The following is a 15,012-nucleotide window of genomic DNA, read 5'->3' on the forward strand; positions in this document are numbered from 1 at the left end:
TTCTCTTAAGCTGCATTGGTGATATTCCCACATCACCTCACTTTAGAGATTAGTTTCATTCTAAGTTCCTTGATGTTCTGCAACATTCTGCATTATTTTGTCCAATTAAACAGTTTAGTTTTGAGATCCATTACAATGATCTTATAGTGATATTTGCGAAAATAATTTTTTTCTTCAAAAATGACATCTCTTCAAAAACAGTTTTACAATACTAGAACACAATAACTTTAATGATTGTAACCTGGCATGAAACACTCTAATGATTTTGTTTCATACTTGTGAATTCCTTAGGAATCTGCTAGTATGCAGTATATCCGAACAAATTTATTTTTTCTGTCCTTACCCTAGTGCTGCTAGAATTTCACCATCTAAAGCTAATGTAGGGGTACACTTAGAGATAAAAAGAGCTGCCATTACAATGTCTGGCTGAACTGCACTCCATGCTTTCATCGAAGAATCAACCAGTGGGCCTTTTGAAAGGTTGTATGATTTAATCATTCTGCCATTGCAGTTTGCTGTTCTATATCTAAATGACTTCACAGCAATATAATGGAAGGAAACATTCCACGTGGGAAAAATTATATATAAAAACAAAGATGAGGTGACTTACCGAACAAAAGCGCTGGCAGGTCGATAGACACACAAACAAACACAAACATACACACAAAATTCAAGCTTTCGCAACAAACTGTTGCCTCATCAGGAAAGAGGGAAGGAGAGGGGAAGACGAAAGGAAGTGGGTTTTAAGGGAGAGGGTAAGGAGTCATTCCAATCCCGGGAGCGGAAAGACTTACCTTAGGGGGAAAAAAGGACAGGTATACACTCGCACACACGCACATATCCATCCACACATACAGACACAAATATGTCTGCTTGTGTCTGTATGTGTGGATGGATATGTGCGTGTGTGCGAGTGTATACCTGCCCTTTTTTCCCCCTAAGGTAAGTCTTTCCGCTCCCGGGATTGGAATGACTCCTTACCCCCTCCCTTAAAACCCACTTCCTTTCGTCTTCCCCTCTCCTTCCCTCTTTCCTAATGAGGCAACAGTTTGTTGCGAAAGCTTGAATTTTGTGTGTATGTTTGTGTTTGTTTGTGTGTCTATCAACCTGCCAGCACTTTTGTTCGGTAAGTCACCTCATCTTTGTTTTTATATATGACTTCACAGCAATTCACACTTAAGTGCCTGGCAGAGGATTCACCGAGCCTCTTTCACTCTGTTTCCTTAACAGTCCATTCTAGAACAGTACACGGAAAAAAACAAACACTTAAATCTTTCTGCACGAGCTCTGGTTTATCTTATTTTATTACAATGATCATTACTACCTATGTAGGTGGGTGTCAACAAAATATTTTTGCATTCAGAGGAGGACATTCGAGATTGGAAGTATGTGAAAAGATCTTGCCACAGCAAAAAATGCCTTTGTTTTAATGATTGCCACTCTCAACTTGCGTATAATATCTGTGACTCACTCTTCCCTGTTTCACGATAATACAAAATGAGATGTTCTTCTTTGAACTTTTTCAATGTTCTTTGTCAATCCTATTTGATAAGGACATATACTGCACAGCAATACTCTAGCAAACATGAGTACACAGCATTGAGTCTTTTCATCTATATATACTTCACAGGCCACTGTACAGTGCATGGTGGAGGGTAATTTGCACCACTGCGGATCATTTCTTTCCTCTTAAATTTTCGAATGGAATGAGGGGAAAAGAATTGTCTGTATGCTTCTTACAAGCTGTGATTTCTCTCTCTCTCTCTCCCTCTCTCTCTCTCTCTCTCTTTTCTCATGGTCCTTATGTGAGTGCATTTTTATGGTGGAAGAATCATGTTGCAGTCTCTTACAAATGCTGGTTTTCCAAACTTTGTCAATGTTTCTATACAAAAGTAATGTCATCTTTCCTCCAAGTCATCCCATTTGAGTTCACAGAGCATTTTGATTTGTGAAAAAAAGTCCTGGTTCATCACTGTTTAAATGCTAACAAAAGCCTCCTCCATTCTACATCTTTACAACCAAAAATTTGTATTCTTAATGAAAATATTTGTTCTAATTATCACAAAATACTTCACACTTACTTTTTAATTTTTCAAAAATCATTCAGCTATGCACAGGTAGTCTACAAACCACATAATCCACACTCAAATAATCGGGAGCTTGCTGTATGGAGTAGATGTATTCAGTCGCTGATATTTTAGCTTAAATCCCTTTTTAAGAAATCTGCAGATATTAATTGCCTTCATTTCTTTCCAGAAAGCATGTAAGATTTTTTGAATACTTTTCAAAATTTCTCCATTTGCTATGGGAGTAAGTAATTTTAGTTAACTATGGTATTTGTTCTAAATACTTATTTTCGCTTCACTAAGAAGTGTCACAAGAATAAATAACTGAAGTCATGTGTGTGAGTGTGTTCATGTCCAAGTACACATACAGTGGTATGAATGTAAGGAAATATTGAAACATGGAATACATTACTGAAAATTTAGTTATGTGCCTAACTTCTGCTCTGTTTTATCATAAAGATAAGAAAATTTCCATCTTTTGCAAATGAAATTTATTCTACAGTACCTTCAAGAATAAATTTCAGTTACAAAAGATGGAAGTTTTCTCATATTTATGATAAAGCATAACAGAAGTTCGCAGCTGATGAAAATGGTTGCAATTGTTAACAATATTATGCCTAACTTCCACTTCATGCTTCCTCTATACCATGCGTGTGCGTGCGTGTGTGTGTGTGTGTGTGTGTGTGTGTGTGTGTGTGTGTGTGTGTGTGTGTGTGTGTGTCTACACATATGACCACAACACAAAAGATATAACAATCTATAAAATGACAGTCTCTTCTAGGTGAAAAGTAAATTAAAAGAATATCCAATTAGCCACTAGGTCTATAAATTATGAAACTAAGTTGATTTGGAGAATATTTTTAATAAAACAGCATGCTATAATTACCAATCCAAATAGTCTTTCTGTATTGCAATGTGCAAAGTGGCTATTACCTTTTGACTGTTATCAATTGGAATCTATTATCTTTTTACTAATTGTGGAAGGGATTTGTTTAGAGACTTAATAAACAAAAATGTTGTAAAGAGGATTATAATTATTAATATAGGCTTCAGAAGTAATTTATATCTCATTTCTTTTGCTAATTCCATGTTGTTAATTCTCAGCCTTCATGCAGAGAGCTATGGAACACAATCTGTGAGTGTATAAATACTGGAAATTATTGAGCAGTTACAGTTTTTTTCCAAATAAATATCTGCTTAACAATTCCCACACACAGTTCAAACATTTAGTATGTATTTTGAACACACATTGCAGGGACTGAACCTTTCATAAACTTTGCTGGTAAGAGATTCTCAAAATATGTAATAACAATAATTGTCTTTTTTACAGAATTTTTAAACAATTTCAATAAGCAGAGCCTGGAGAACACAACATACAGTTTTGAATATGACTATGACAGCATCATGCACTATGGAGCATATTTCTTCAGGTAACACAAGTGCCTATTTAATGAAAAGCATGCTTTCTGTCAAAATACTGTTTCTTAGAGTATTAACACAAAAAGTATTTACTTAAAACACAAAAATTTCTAGAAGCCAACTTTGAGGATGATCAGTTTGAGTTCTAGAGAGATGTAGGAACATGCAAGGCAGTACTCTTAGAAGATGAAGAAATGCAAGTTTGCATTTATAGCATTAATTGATTCAGAGAAAGCTTTTGACTACGTTGACTGGATACACACTTGAAATTCTGAACACAGCAAGGATGAAGGGTTGTGGCCTATCCTCAGTGTGATTCAGTCTGTAAATTGAGCAAGCTGTGAAGGAAACCATTGAGAAGTTTGGAAGGGGAATTGAAGTTCTGGCAGAAGAAATAAAAATTTTTAAGGTTTGCTGATGACATTTTAATTCTGTCAATTGAACAGAGTGGAGAGAGTTTCGAAAACATGTTATAAAATGAACTTCAACGAAAGTAAAGTAATGATAACAGAATGTAGTTGAATTAAATCAGGCAATGCTGAAGCAATTAGATTATGAAATTATGCACTGGACACAAAAATAATTGACATTGGCCAAAGCAGCAGGTGCAGCAGTGAAATGGATGATTTTGACCTTCACCACTGATACAAATTTATTCACAGCAATGCAGAAGAAATGCAACATGAATTTACTATGCTTCCAATTTAAAATGCTCATCACTTTCAAATTACAGCACATAGGTGGCTGCCATGTTCCTTCAGACCCATTTCAGGTCTTTTACAGAGGTTAGACATCACTTCTTGCAGGACTGGCACTGGAATTTGATTAACTTCCTCCCAAATTCAATCCATCAGTTCCTGGATGATGTTTGTTGGGTTACAGTGGAAGATCTAAGATTTGAAATGACCCCAAAGGAAGAAATCACATGCTGAAACATCAGGGGGTGTTGGAAGCCAGGAAAGTTCCCCATTCTTGGAGATGAGATGACCACAGAAGTTGTTCTGCAGCGTGTTCATGGAATGCCAAGAGGGACATCATGAGACCCTATCTTGTTGCAAGAATGTGTTTTCAGTTACAGGGAGATCAGAAAGTCATCACACTAGGAAATTGCTCAGAATATGAACATAATGTTCTGTATTCATTGTAACAGCACTGGTGCAGTTATCTTCAAAAAAATAAGGTCCTATGATTCCAAACAATGATACACCACACTGCACTACAATTTTGTGACTATGAACTAGCATTAGAAAGTGCAAATGAAGAACTAGTTTGCGATGCAAAACGAAGAAGTAAACCTTGGTTCGATGAACAATGTCGAGAATCTGTTGAGATTAGATCAGCGAAGAGGATAAAATGGCTACAGCAACTCTCGGAAGAAGCAAGGGTAGCTTACTACGAAGCGAGGCGTAACACGGACCAACTCATAGAAAGAAGAAACGGGACCACCACAAAAGTCTGTTGATTGCAGTCGAAGAAGCAAAGTCGTCACGCTCGTTTTTCCAGGCCTCAAGATTCGCCAGAGGCGCATACAGACAACGTACATTGGTCCTAACGAATGAGACGGGTGAAGTTGTACCGCCAGAAGAGCAAGCAACCCTATTTAAAAAACATTTTGAAAACCTATTGAATCCCGACAACCCACCAGTAGGGACAACACAGACGGATGCCCGTTTTGACAGAGTTGAAGTCCCTGAACCATCTGAGGAAGAAATCAGTGTTGCCCTAAAAGCACTCAAGAACAACAAGGCTCCAGGAGGTAGTGGTATCACAGCTGAGATGCTTCGCTTGGGAGGGGAAACACTGGTGGGTGCTTTGAAACGATTAATTTCTACCATCTGGGAAGCAGAAGCTATTCCTGAGGAATGGAAGGGAGCAATCATATGTCCCATATTCAAGAAGGGAGATGCTACTCATGTATCCAACTACCGAGGGATTTCGTTACTTGAAATTGGCTACAAAGTTTTTACAACACTGCTACTAAACCGCATGAAACCACTGGCTGAAGGAATTGTAGGGACCTATCAATGTGGGTTCGTTGCTGGACGATCGACAATTGATCACATATTTACTCTGAGGCAGTTGATAGAAAAATTCTACGAATTCAATAAGGATCTACACCTCATCTTCATCGATTTTCGACAAGCTTATGACAGCATTGACCGCGCCACGTTATGGGAAACGTTAGAGGAACTTGGCATCCCATCAAAATACATCCGCTTAATTGCTGCTTGCTACTCTCAGTCTACGGCCCAAGTGCGGTTTGGTAATCAACTATCACCATCATTCAGTATACAAAATGGATTGAGACAAGGAGATCCATTGGCGCCAATATTATTCAATTTGGCCCTGGAAAAAGTAAGCCGTGACACTTGTCGAACCAGAGAGATGGAGATGGTGGGAGCAGACACAATCTTGGCATTTGCTGATGATGTTGTGATCCTTGGCGACACTCTAGAGCAAGTACGCAGGGATACTTCCCGATTCCTCCACAATGCAGAGAAAATTGGGCTGGTGGTGAACGAGGAAAAAACTAAATATCTTGTTGTATCACGCCGCCGAGATCTCCCTCCTTCCATTGATGTCGACAGGCATACCTTCGAACGAGTTGAAGAGTTCAAGTACCTGGGCTCCATACTAACAAATAGAAGTGAAGTAACGAAAGAAGTACAGCAACGTATAACAAATGCTAATCGCATGTTCTTTAGCCTGAACAATCTTTTCAGATCTCGGCTGATATCGCAGAAGAACAAGATCCACCTATACACGACACTGGTGAGACCAGTACTTTTATACGGCTGTGAAACTTGGGCAACATCAGCAACAGCAGAAGAAGCAATATGTGCATTTGAAAGGAAGGTACTTCGGAAGATATATGGACCCATCTACAATGCCATGGAAGGTAAATGGGAACGAAGAAAAAAAGAAGATTTATACCAGCGGTATGGAAAGCCACACATTGGACGAATATTGGCGCAGAAGAGACTCCAATGGTTTGGCCACATCCTACGGGCAGACGGATCCCTTCCAAACAGAGTCCTCCACTCTCAACCCACAGGAAAACGCCCTAGAGGACGCCCAAGAACTCGATGGAAGGATAGGATAACAACGATCCTAAAAGAAGTGGAACCAGCAGCCGTGGAGGAGGACGCCAACGACCGGATGAGATGGACTGCCATCTGCAACAGCTCCCTCCTCTCGTGTAATTGACAGACACTGCGTGTGTGTTTTTTTTTTGTTTTTTTGTTTCTGTAATGTATCCCTCTTGCCTTTTAAACCTTTGATTGAATGCCCTGTTTATTTTTTCGTTTTTCTTTAAGCTGTAATGTACATATGTAACTTTTACTACTGTATAGAGTACTTTTGTAAGTCTTTTTGTCTTTACTTTTCCTTTTGTTCTTCTTGCTGTAGGCCTTAAAGGCCCGATAAGGCAATAAATGATGATGATGATGATGAACTAGCATTTCATGAAAAATTTCAGGATTTTCACATGACCAGTATCTAAAGTTTTGCTCATTAGCAAATGCTGATGCACAAAAATTGGCCTCTTCATTCATGATCAGATTGTTGCATAGGCGTCGGTTGTCATTCATGAATTCCAACATTTTTGTAGTAAAAGCATAGCCTCTTTGGCAGGTCACCTGCCTTCAGTTTTTGCACTATCTGAATTTTGTATGGGTTTTTCTGCAGTTCCTTGGGCAATATTCCCTGTACACTGTGATCCAGTATGACAGTTGCAGAATGTCTGTGACTTCAGCTGAAGGCTTCTTCCACCACTGCAACATTCCCTTGTGTGCACACGCGTTTAACACTTGCAAGGGAAGTATAGCCCACTTCTTCAAAGGACTCTATCAACACTTTGATAGCACGTGCTGATGGGACTGGGGCATGACATGCAGGGTTATAATGAGCATGAAATACATGCTGCACAGCCATGTAGCTGTCACTGTTTTTGTAAAACACCTTCACAGCAATAGCACATTGTTCGCGGTCCATGACACCATCTCGATTGAACATCGATATCAGGGTCAATGGCAAAGGAATGTTCTCCAGATGGCACAACTCCTATTTTATGATTCCTAATGTAGCATGCTATTTCCAGGGTTGCCAAATTGCCCATTTCACTGCCACACCTGTTAGGTAGGTTCTAAATTATAGACTGGTATTTATTTATTTATTTAGCCATCCATGGACATTTTAAAATGTATGGATGTTGTCAGTTGTGTACATTCATATATTTATACAGTTTGTTGTTGCATGTAGTTAAACATTGTCACATATAAGTTATTTACATTCATTTTTGCTCCTTATCAAAATATTGTGAAACAAAAGCTATTTACAACCATTTTGTACTAAGGAATTCACTTACAGTGTAAAAGCAGTGTTCCTGCAAAATAGCAAGAAAAGTATTTCGGAAAAAGAGAGCTTATTTAAATTCAAATAGATGGTGCAGCAATAGTAACTTCTAACCAACTGGAGAAGAAACAACACTTTTGTTTCAGTAGCATCAATGCATAACCAACTTCCCCCTCCCCCTCTCCACTGTGCCTCCAACAGTTTGGGTGTCACGGTACACTCTTTTACTGTGCTGTCTGCTAACAGAAGTACTTTGATTCAAGTATGAGAGGTTTTTGTGTGGTACACTTCGAATGCAATGGTAATAATGCTCCCCTGTACTCACTCGGCACTGAACTATCAAAAGTCATGAGTTATTTCAACCACATCATAATTGCACATAGTGGAAGTACAGGGTGTTTCAAAAATGACCGGTATATTTGAAACGGCAATAAAAACTAAACGAGCAGCGATAGAAATACACCGTTTGTTGCCATATGCTTGGGACAACAGTACATTTTCAGGCAGACAAACTTTCGAAATTACAGTAGTTACAATTTTCAACAACAGATGGCGCTGCAAGTGATGTGAAAGATATAGAAGACAACGTAGTCTGTGGGTGCGCCATTCTGTACGTCGTCTTTCTGCTGTAAGCGTGTGCTGTTCACAACGTGCAAGTGTGCTGTAGACAACATGGTTTATTCCTTAGAACAGAGGATTTTTCTGGTGTTGGAATTCCACCGCCTAGAACACAGTGTTGTTGCAACAAGACGAAGTTTTCAACGGAGGTTTAATGTAACCAAAGGAGCGAAAAGCGATACAATAAAGGATCTGTTTCAAAAATTTCAACGGACTGGGAACGTGACGGATGAACGTGCTGGAAAGGTAGGGCGACCGCGTACGGCAACCACAGAGGGCAACGCGCAGCTAGTGCAGCAGGTGATCCAACAGTGGCCTCAGGTTTCCGTTCGCCGTGTTGCAGCTGCGGTCCAAATGACGACAACGTCCACGTATCGTCTCATGCGCCAGAGTTTACACCTCTATCCATACAAAATTCAAACGCGGCAACCCCTCAGCGCCGCTACCATTGCTGCACGAGAGACATTCGCTAACGATATAGTGCACAAGATTGATGACGGTGATATGCATGTGGGCAGCATTTGGTTTACTGACGAAGCTTATTTTTACCTGGACGGCTTCGTCAATAAACAGAACTGGCGCATATGGGGAACCGAAAAGCCCCATGTTGCAGTCCCATCGTCCCTGCATCCTCAAAAAGTACTGGTCTGGGCCGCCATTTCTTCCAAAGGAATCATTAGCCCATTTTTCAGATCCGAAACGATTACTGCATCACGCTATCTGGACATTCTTCATGAATTTGTGGTGGTACAAACTGCCTTAGACGACACTGCGAACACCTCGTGGTTTATGCAAGATGGTGCCCGGCCACATCGCACGGCCGACGTCTTTAATTTCCTGAATGAATATTTCGATGATCGTGTGATTGCTTTGGGCTATCCGAAACATACAGGAGGCGGCGTGGATTGGCCTCCCTATTCGCCAGACATGAACCCCTGTGACTTCTTTCTGTGGGGACACTTGAAAGACCAGGTGTACCGCCAGAATCCAAAAACAATTGAACAGCTGAAGCAGTACATCTCATCTGCATGTGAAGCCATTCCGCCAGACACGTTGTCAAAGGTTTCGAGTAATTTCATTCAGAGACTACACCATATTATTGCTACGCATGGTGGATATGTGGAAAATATCGTACTATAGATTTTCCCAGACCGCAGCGCCATCTGTTGTTGAAAATTGTAACTACTGTAATTTCGAAAGTTTGTCTGCCTGAAAATGTACTGTTGTCCCAAGCATGTTGCAACAAATGGTGTATTTCTATCGCTGCTCGTTCAGTTTTTATTGCCGTTTCAAATATACCGGTCATTTTTGAAACACCCTGTATATGCATACACCAGAGTGAGTTGAAATTACTCTGTGATAATAGGCATAAGTAACATAAGTAAGTCATAAATAAAACTGAATTTATTGAACCAATGAGCATTTGTTATGGGGAATAAGAGAGAAAGAAGAAGCAAGGAATATAAGAAAGGGTTATGGAAGAAGGATATGGAGGAGGTTGGTTTTTCGGGTCCAGATCAACAAAAACAGAAGAACTGTAAAAGGCAAGCATTTGTAATGGATACTGGCTCACAAAATTAATTGCTCTGTCCACCGTTAATGATTCCAGGGTTACTAAATAACTGCTATACCTTTTACAAAATGCAACATAATGTGTCAACCCAGGATGTTCACAATTTCCTCTTCAAACTGTGTTCTGAAATGAGCTACAGTTATTGTTCTAGTCTGGTAACATGACACTCTTCGGATGTCCGTACAAAAAGAAATAACTGTCCAAAAGGTCTGGAAAACAAGGCAGCCAAGCAATGTTAACATTCCTTGAAATTATGTCATCCCCAAATAAACATTTTACTGATGCCACACACTCACTGGCAACTTGCAAACTAGCTCAATCCTTTTGAAAGCAAGTGCATTAAATTTCAGGATTTGGAAATGTAGAGAGTCATGGAGTAAGAAACAGCTCTAACCTAATGTCACAGTGATAGCAGTGTCTCATTCAGTCTCAAAGGGCCTCTCACCTCATTACATGACACAGCACACCATATGGTAAACTTGGTACTGTGTAATGGATGCTACTGAAGTTGAAAACGGTTTCCTTGACATCAGAAAGGAAGTTTTGCATAACCATTATGTGAAAATGCAGTTTGTTAGATATCTGAAGAGTTTGCTCCATATGTGACTGGAACAACAAGAAGAACTTTTAACTGGTACAGTGGGAAGTACCCTCTGCCATGCACTTCACAATGGTTTGCAGAGTGTAGATGTATATGGAATTTCATTTTCTGCCTTGTACCTTTAACAAAGGCATTCATGTTCTTGCTGAGTTTGCAACATTTTAACAAACTTACAAATTTTCTATAAGTAAACACTGCCAATAGATTAAGTAACTGATTTCAGAATAAGAGAGTTTTGTATTCAATTTGAGCTCCTATCAAGAATAAGTTATGTACTCGTTTATTGTGATAATCATTCACCTTAAATATAGTATGGCGAACAAAGAATAGCTATATTGTGTTGATTTCTGCACTATCCTTTTTAATATTTTTTCTTTCATAATGAGAACTGAAAGAAAAATCTCAAAAACACTTCTGATGCAGTTGTGGAAAAGAACTATAGCATAATTAAAATTACATTCATGTGTATTTGTCATATGTTGCTATCGTGTTGCCACAATGGTTGTCGGCTGTTGTACGGTTGAGGCTTGCTGAAATAGATACAGGTTGCCCATGCAACCAGACTGTGCTGTACCCTGCTTTAATCAGTGATATGTTAACTGTGCATTTCAGTTGTTAAATGAGACTTGTTACAGCAGCATGAGGTGTTTTGCAATAATTACACAATCCAAGCAACCTGTGATTTTGTTTTGGCACATAAGTGGTGATTAACAGTTCTCCTGTACACTGACAGATTTTATTGTAGGTCATCAGTTTCAGGGCAAGAAGTGTCAACTAATGAGTAATTTCAATCAGACTACACTGAGGTGATAAAGGCACAGGGTAGCAATATGCACGTATACAGATGATAGTAGTATCAATATAATAGAGGGAAACATTCCACGTGGGAAAAATTATATATAAAAACAAAGATGAGGTGACTTACCGAACAAAAGCGCTGGCAGGTCGATAGAGACACAAACATACACAGAAAATTCTAGCTTTCGCAACCAACGGTTGCCTCATCAGGAAAGAGGGAAGGAGAGGGAAAGATGAAAGGATGTGGGTTTTAAGGGAGAGGGTAAGGAGTCATTCCAATCCCGGGAGCGGAAAGACTTACCTTAGGGGGAAAAAAGGACAGGTATACACTCGCACACACACACATATCCATCCACACATACAGACACAAGCAGACATATTTAAAGACCATAGTAGTATCACATACACAAGGTAAAAAAGTTCATTGGTGAAGCTGTCATTTGTATCAGGTGATTCATGTGAAAAGGTTTCTGTTATGTTTATGGCCACATGATGGGAATCAACAGACTTTGAACGCAGAATGGTAGCTGGAGCTAGATGCATGGGACATTCCATATTGAAAATTGTTAGGGAATTCAATATTCTGAGACCCACAGTGTCAAGACAATACCTCCCACCACCATCGACACAGCGGTTGAATGTCCTCACTTAATGACCAAGAGGAGGGGCAATGCATTGAGTTGTCAGTGATAACAGACGAGCAATACTGCATGAAATAACTGCAGAAATCGACTTGGGACATACTTTGAACATATTCATTAGGACAGTACATGGAAATTTGGCATTGAATGAGCTTTGGCAGAAGATCACCAACACCAGTGCCTTTGCTGACAACATGAACCTCTCCTGGGCTTGTGGCAATATCAATTGTGCCCTATATGACTGCAAAACCATGGGCATGTCAGATGAATCCTGATTTCAATTGATAAGAGCTGATGGTAGGGTTTGAGTGTGGTGCAGCCCCCTCGAAGCCATAAACCCAGGTTGTTAACAAGGCACTGTGCAAGCTGGTGGTGACTTCTTAATGGTGTGAGGTGCATTTACATGGAATGGACTGGTTTCTCTGGTGCAACTGAACTGCTCATCGATTGGAAATAGTTGTGTTCAGCTACTTGGATACCATTTGCAGCCATTCATGGATTTCATGTTCCCAAACGACAACGGAATTTTTGTGGATGAAAATGCACCACATCATCTGGCCACAATTGTTCACAATTGGTTTGAAGAACATTTTGGACAGTTTGAATGAATGATATAGCCATCCAGATCACCCAACATGTAGCCCAATGAACATTTATGGAACAAAATTGAGATGTCAGTTCATGCACAAAATACTGCACTGGCAACACATTTGCAATTGCAGATGGCTACAGAGGCAGGGTTTCTCAATATTTGTGCAGAGGACTTCCAATTAACTGTTGAGGTGCTGCACTACATAGGCAAAAGTAGGTCTTACACAATATTAGACAGTATCCTATGACTTTTGACACCTCAGTCTACAGCAGTCTTTAATCATTGCAAGTGTATTGGTAAGAACTTCATTGTATGGTGAATGACAGTGTATACACTCATTCATTGTTTAAATCTCAGGCTTACAAACAAGTATGCTACCACATGTGTAAATACACCAAACAGCATGCTCCACTGTGTATTATTTTATTAGCTACTTTTTCCTTTATGTCTAGATGTGATTTATTCATTGACAAATCAATTCAGTCAAGTTAGTTAAATAAAGTTATAATGTTATTACCTAATTTTTCTTTTTACAGAATAGGTCCTGCAGCTTAATTTCTTTCATGCAAATAGAACCTTGATATTATGTACTGACTTCTTTTTACAGTAAAGAAAAGGGAAAACCAACCATTGTTGCAAAGAATCGTGTTGTGAAGTTGGGTCAACGCAGAGCAATGAGCAAGACTGACTGTCTGAAGATCAATGATTTATATGGATGTCTCACAAAATCAGCATATCATCGAAGGAAGTACTACACACTTTGTAATTTCATGGGAATATGAAAAAAATTGTGTTGTGTTTTTATATCATAGCATGTTCAGAGTTGTTTCATACTGAAATGCACTTCACAGTTCCAGATTTTTTTCGACTTGTGTGTGTGTGTGTGTGTGTGTGTGTGTGTGTGTGTGTGTGTGTGTGTGTGTGTGTGAGCACGCACACGCCTACTGTAGCTGTCTTTTTGAAAAGTAAGATGTGCCAAATAATTTAATTAAAATACCAGTAAGTGCCAACTGTATTGTATCACGATACATGCAATGAAATAAAATATAATTTTATACAAATAATATGTGACATATTAAAGCACTCAGAAAAGAAAAATTGTGGATAAAGTAGTTTTAGTTACAAAATGTCTATATTCTTTATGTTCTACGGTTTTCACTCTAGAAACAGAATACTACATTTTTGTATACCTGTTCAGAACATAACATTACGTGAGTTGTCTGCTCATCCTGCTACAGCTAATTCTGATCTTCTATACTATACTTATGCAGCATACTAATGAAATCTCAGCATCTGCTGTGGTGCAACAATTGTGTGATTTCACTTAAATATGAATGCGTATTCTTCAGCAGTGCCACAAGCAGCAAGCTATAGTCAGCATTCTAGTCTCCCCTCCTAGTATCCCACAATAAACTTTCATTTTCTTCATCAGCAAGGGCCATGTAAACAACACAAGTAGATATTAAAGATCATACACTAATAAAATGTGGGGAGTACTTCACTGGTGGGCAAGAGGATAGAGTTTTCATCAATCCTAGAGAACAGACACCACAGACTCCAAAAATTGGTTTTAACACCCTACTATGGAAACCCTACAAAGAATGATGGAATGCACATAGTAACTTTCATTTGACATCTGAACCATACTATGAAATGAACTGACTAGTTATCCATAAATGTGATCCACTTTATATTCATTAGGTACAGCAGAAAAACAATAACCTTGACTATCTACACTACAGTAAAGCTAACCACCATCACAAAAATATGCCACTCCAATCATTCGGTAAATTTCAAACAGTACAAATACTCTTTGTGCAAAACCTGTACTGCTTTAATGTTATCAGCTTGTAGACAATAGTATAAATCCTTACCAGATGTCATCATTTAATAAATCAGATATACATAACTTCATTATAAAACGAATAAAATTGTATGCTGTTAATCTTAGCAGAGGATTGACACAACAGTAAATTAGAGTATGTCTGTATAAAGGAAGACTGCTAGAAGATGTTCTCCTTCCTTGTGCATCACCAAAACTAACATTACCATTTCTGGTGTACTCCCATATACAACTTCTGACAACAATAAAGTTCAGTGAATGAAGTCAGAATGGTCAATCGGGCAACACTGGTGACTCACAATGCTCTACCTGCATAGGACCAGTGTTGACAACCTGCCCCCACCGTAGTTCAGTTGAGCATCGTGAGTGTTCTATGTTAGACCTGTTGGACGAAGTGCTTGTTTAGTGCATTGGTTCTGAACTGAGAACAGGACAATGAACAAGCAAAGAATGAATTTAAAGTTTTGTTTTAAGCTTGGAAAGATGCTGAAAGAAATGCATGCAATGC

The 15,012-nt window shown here is 39.0% G+C and overlaps 1 protein-coding gene across 1 annotated transcript in view; it reads left to right on the forward strand.

Annotated features, from left to right (window-relative positions):
- The window catches only part of LOC124789864 (hatching enzyme 1.2-like), a 101,501-nt gene extending 87,853 nt beyond the window's left edge, over positions 1 to 13,648 (forward strand). Inside the window, exons 7-8 of the mRNA XM_047257376.1 lie at positions 3,397 to 3,496; positions 13,269 to 13,648. Of these exons, the coding sequence (XP_047113332.1) occupies positions 3,397 to 3,496; positions 13,269 to 13,443 (275 nt within the window). The 3' untranslated portion in view covers positions 13,444 to 13,648. The remainder of the gene's footprint in view (positions 1 to 3,396; positions 3,497 to 13,268) is intronic.
- The last annotated feature ends 1,364 nt before the right edge of the window (positions 13,649 to 15,012 follow it).

Source organism: Schistocerca piceifrons, chromosome 3 (assembly GCF_021461385.2).
Source record: "Schistocerca piceifrons isolate TAMUIC-IGC-003096 chromosome 3, iqSchPice1.1, whole genome shotgun sequence".
In the NCBI taxonomy this organism is placed as follows: domain Eukaryota; kingdom Metazoa; phylum Arthropoda; class Insecta; order Orthoptera; family Acrididae; genus Schistocerca; species Schistocerca piceifrons.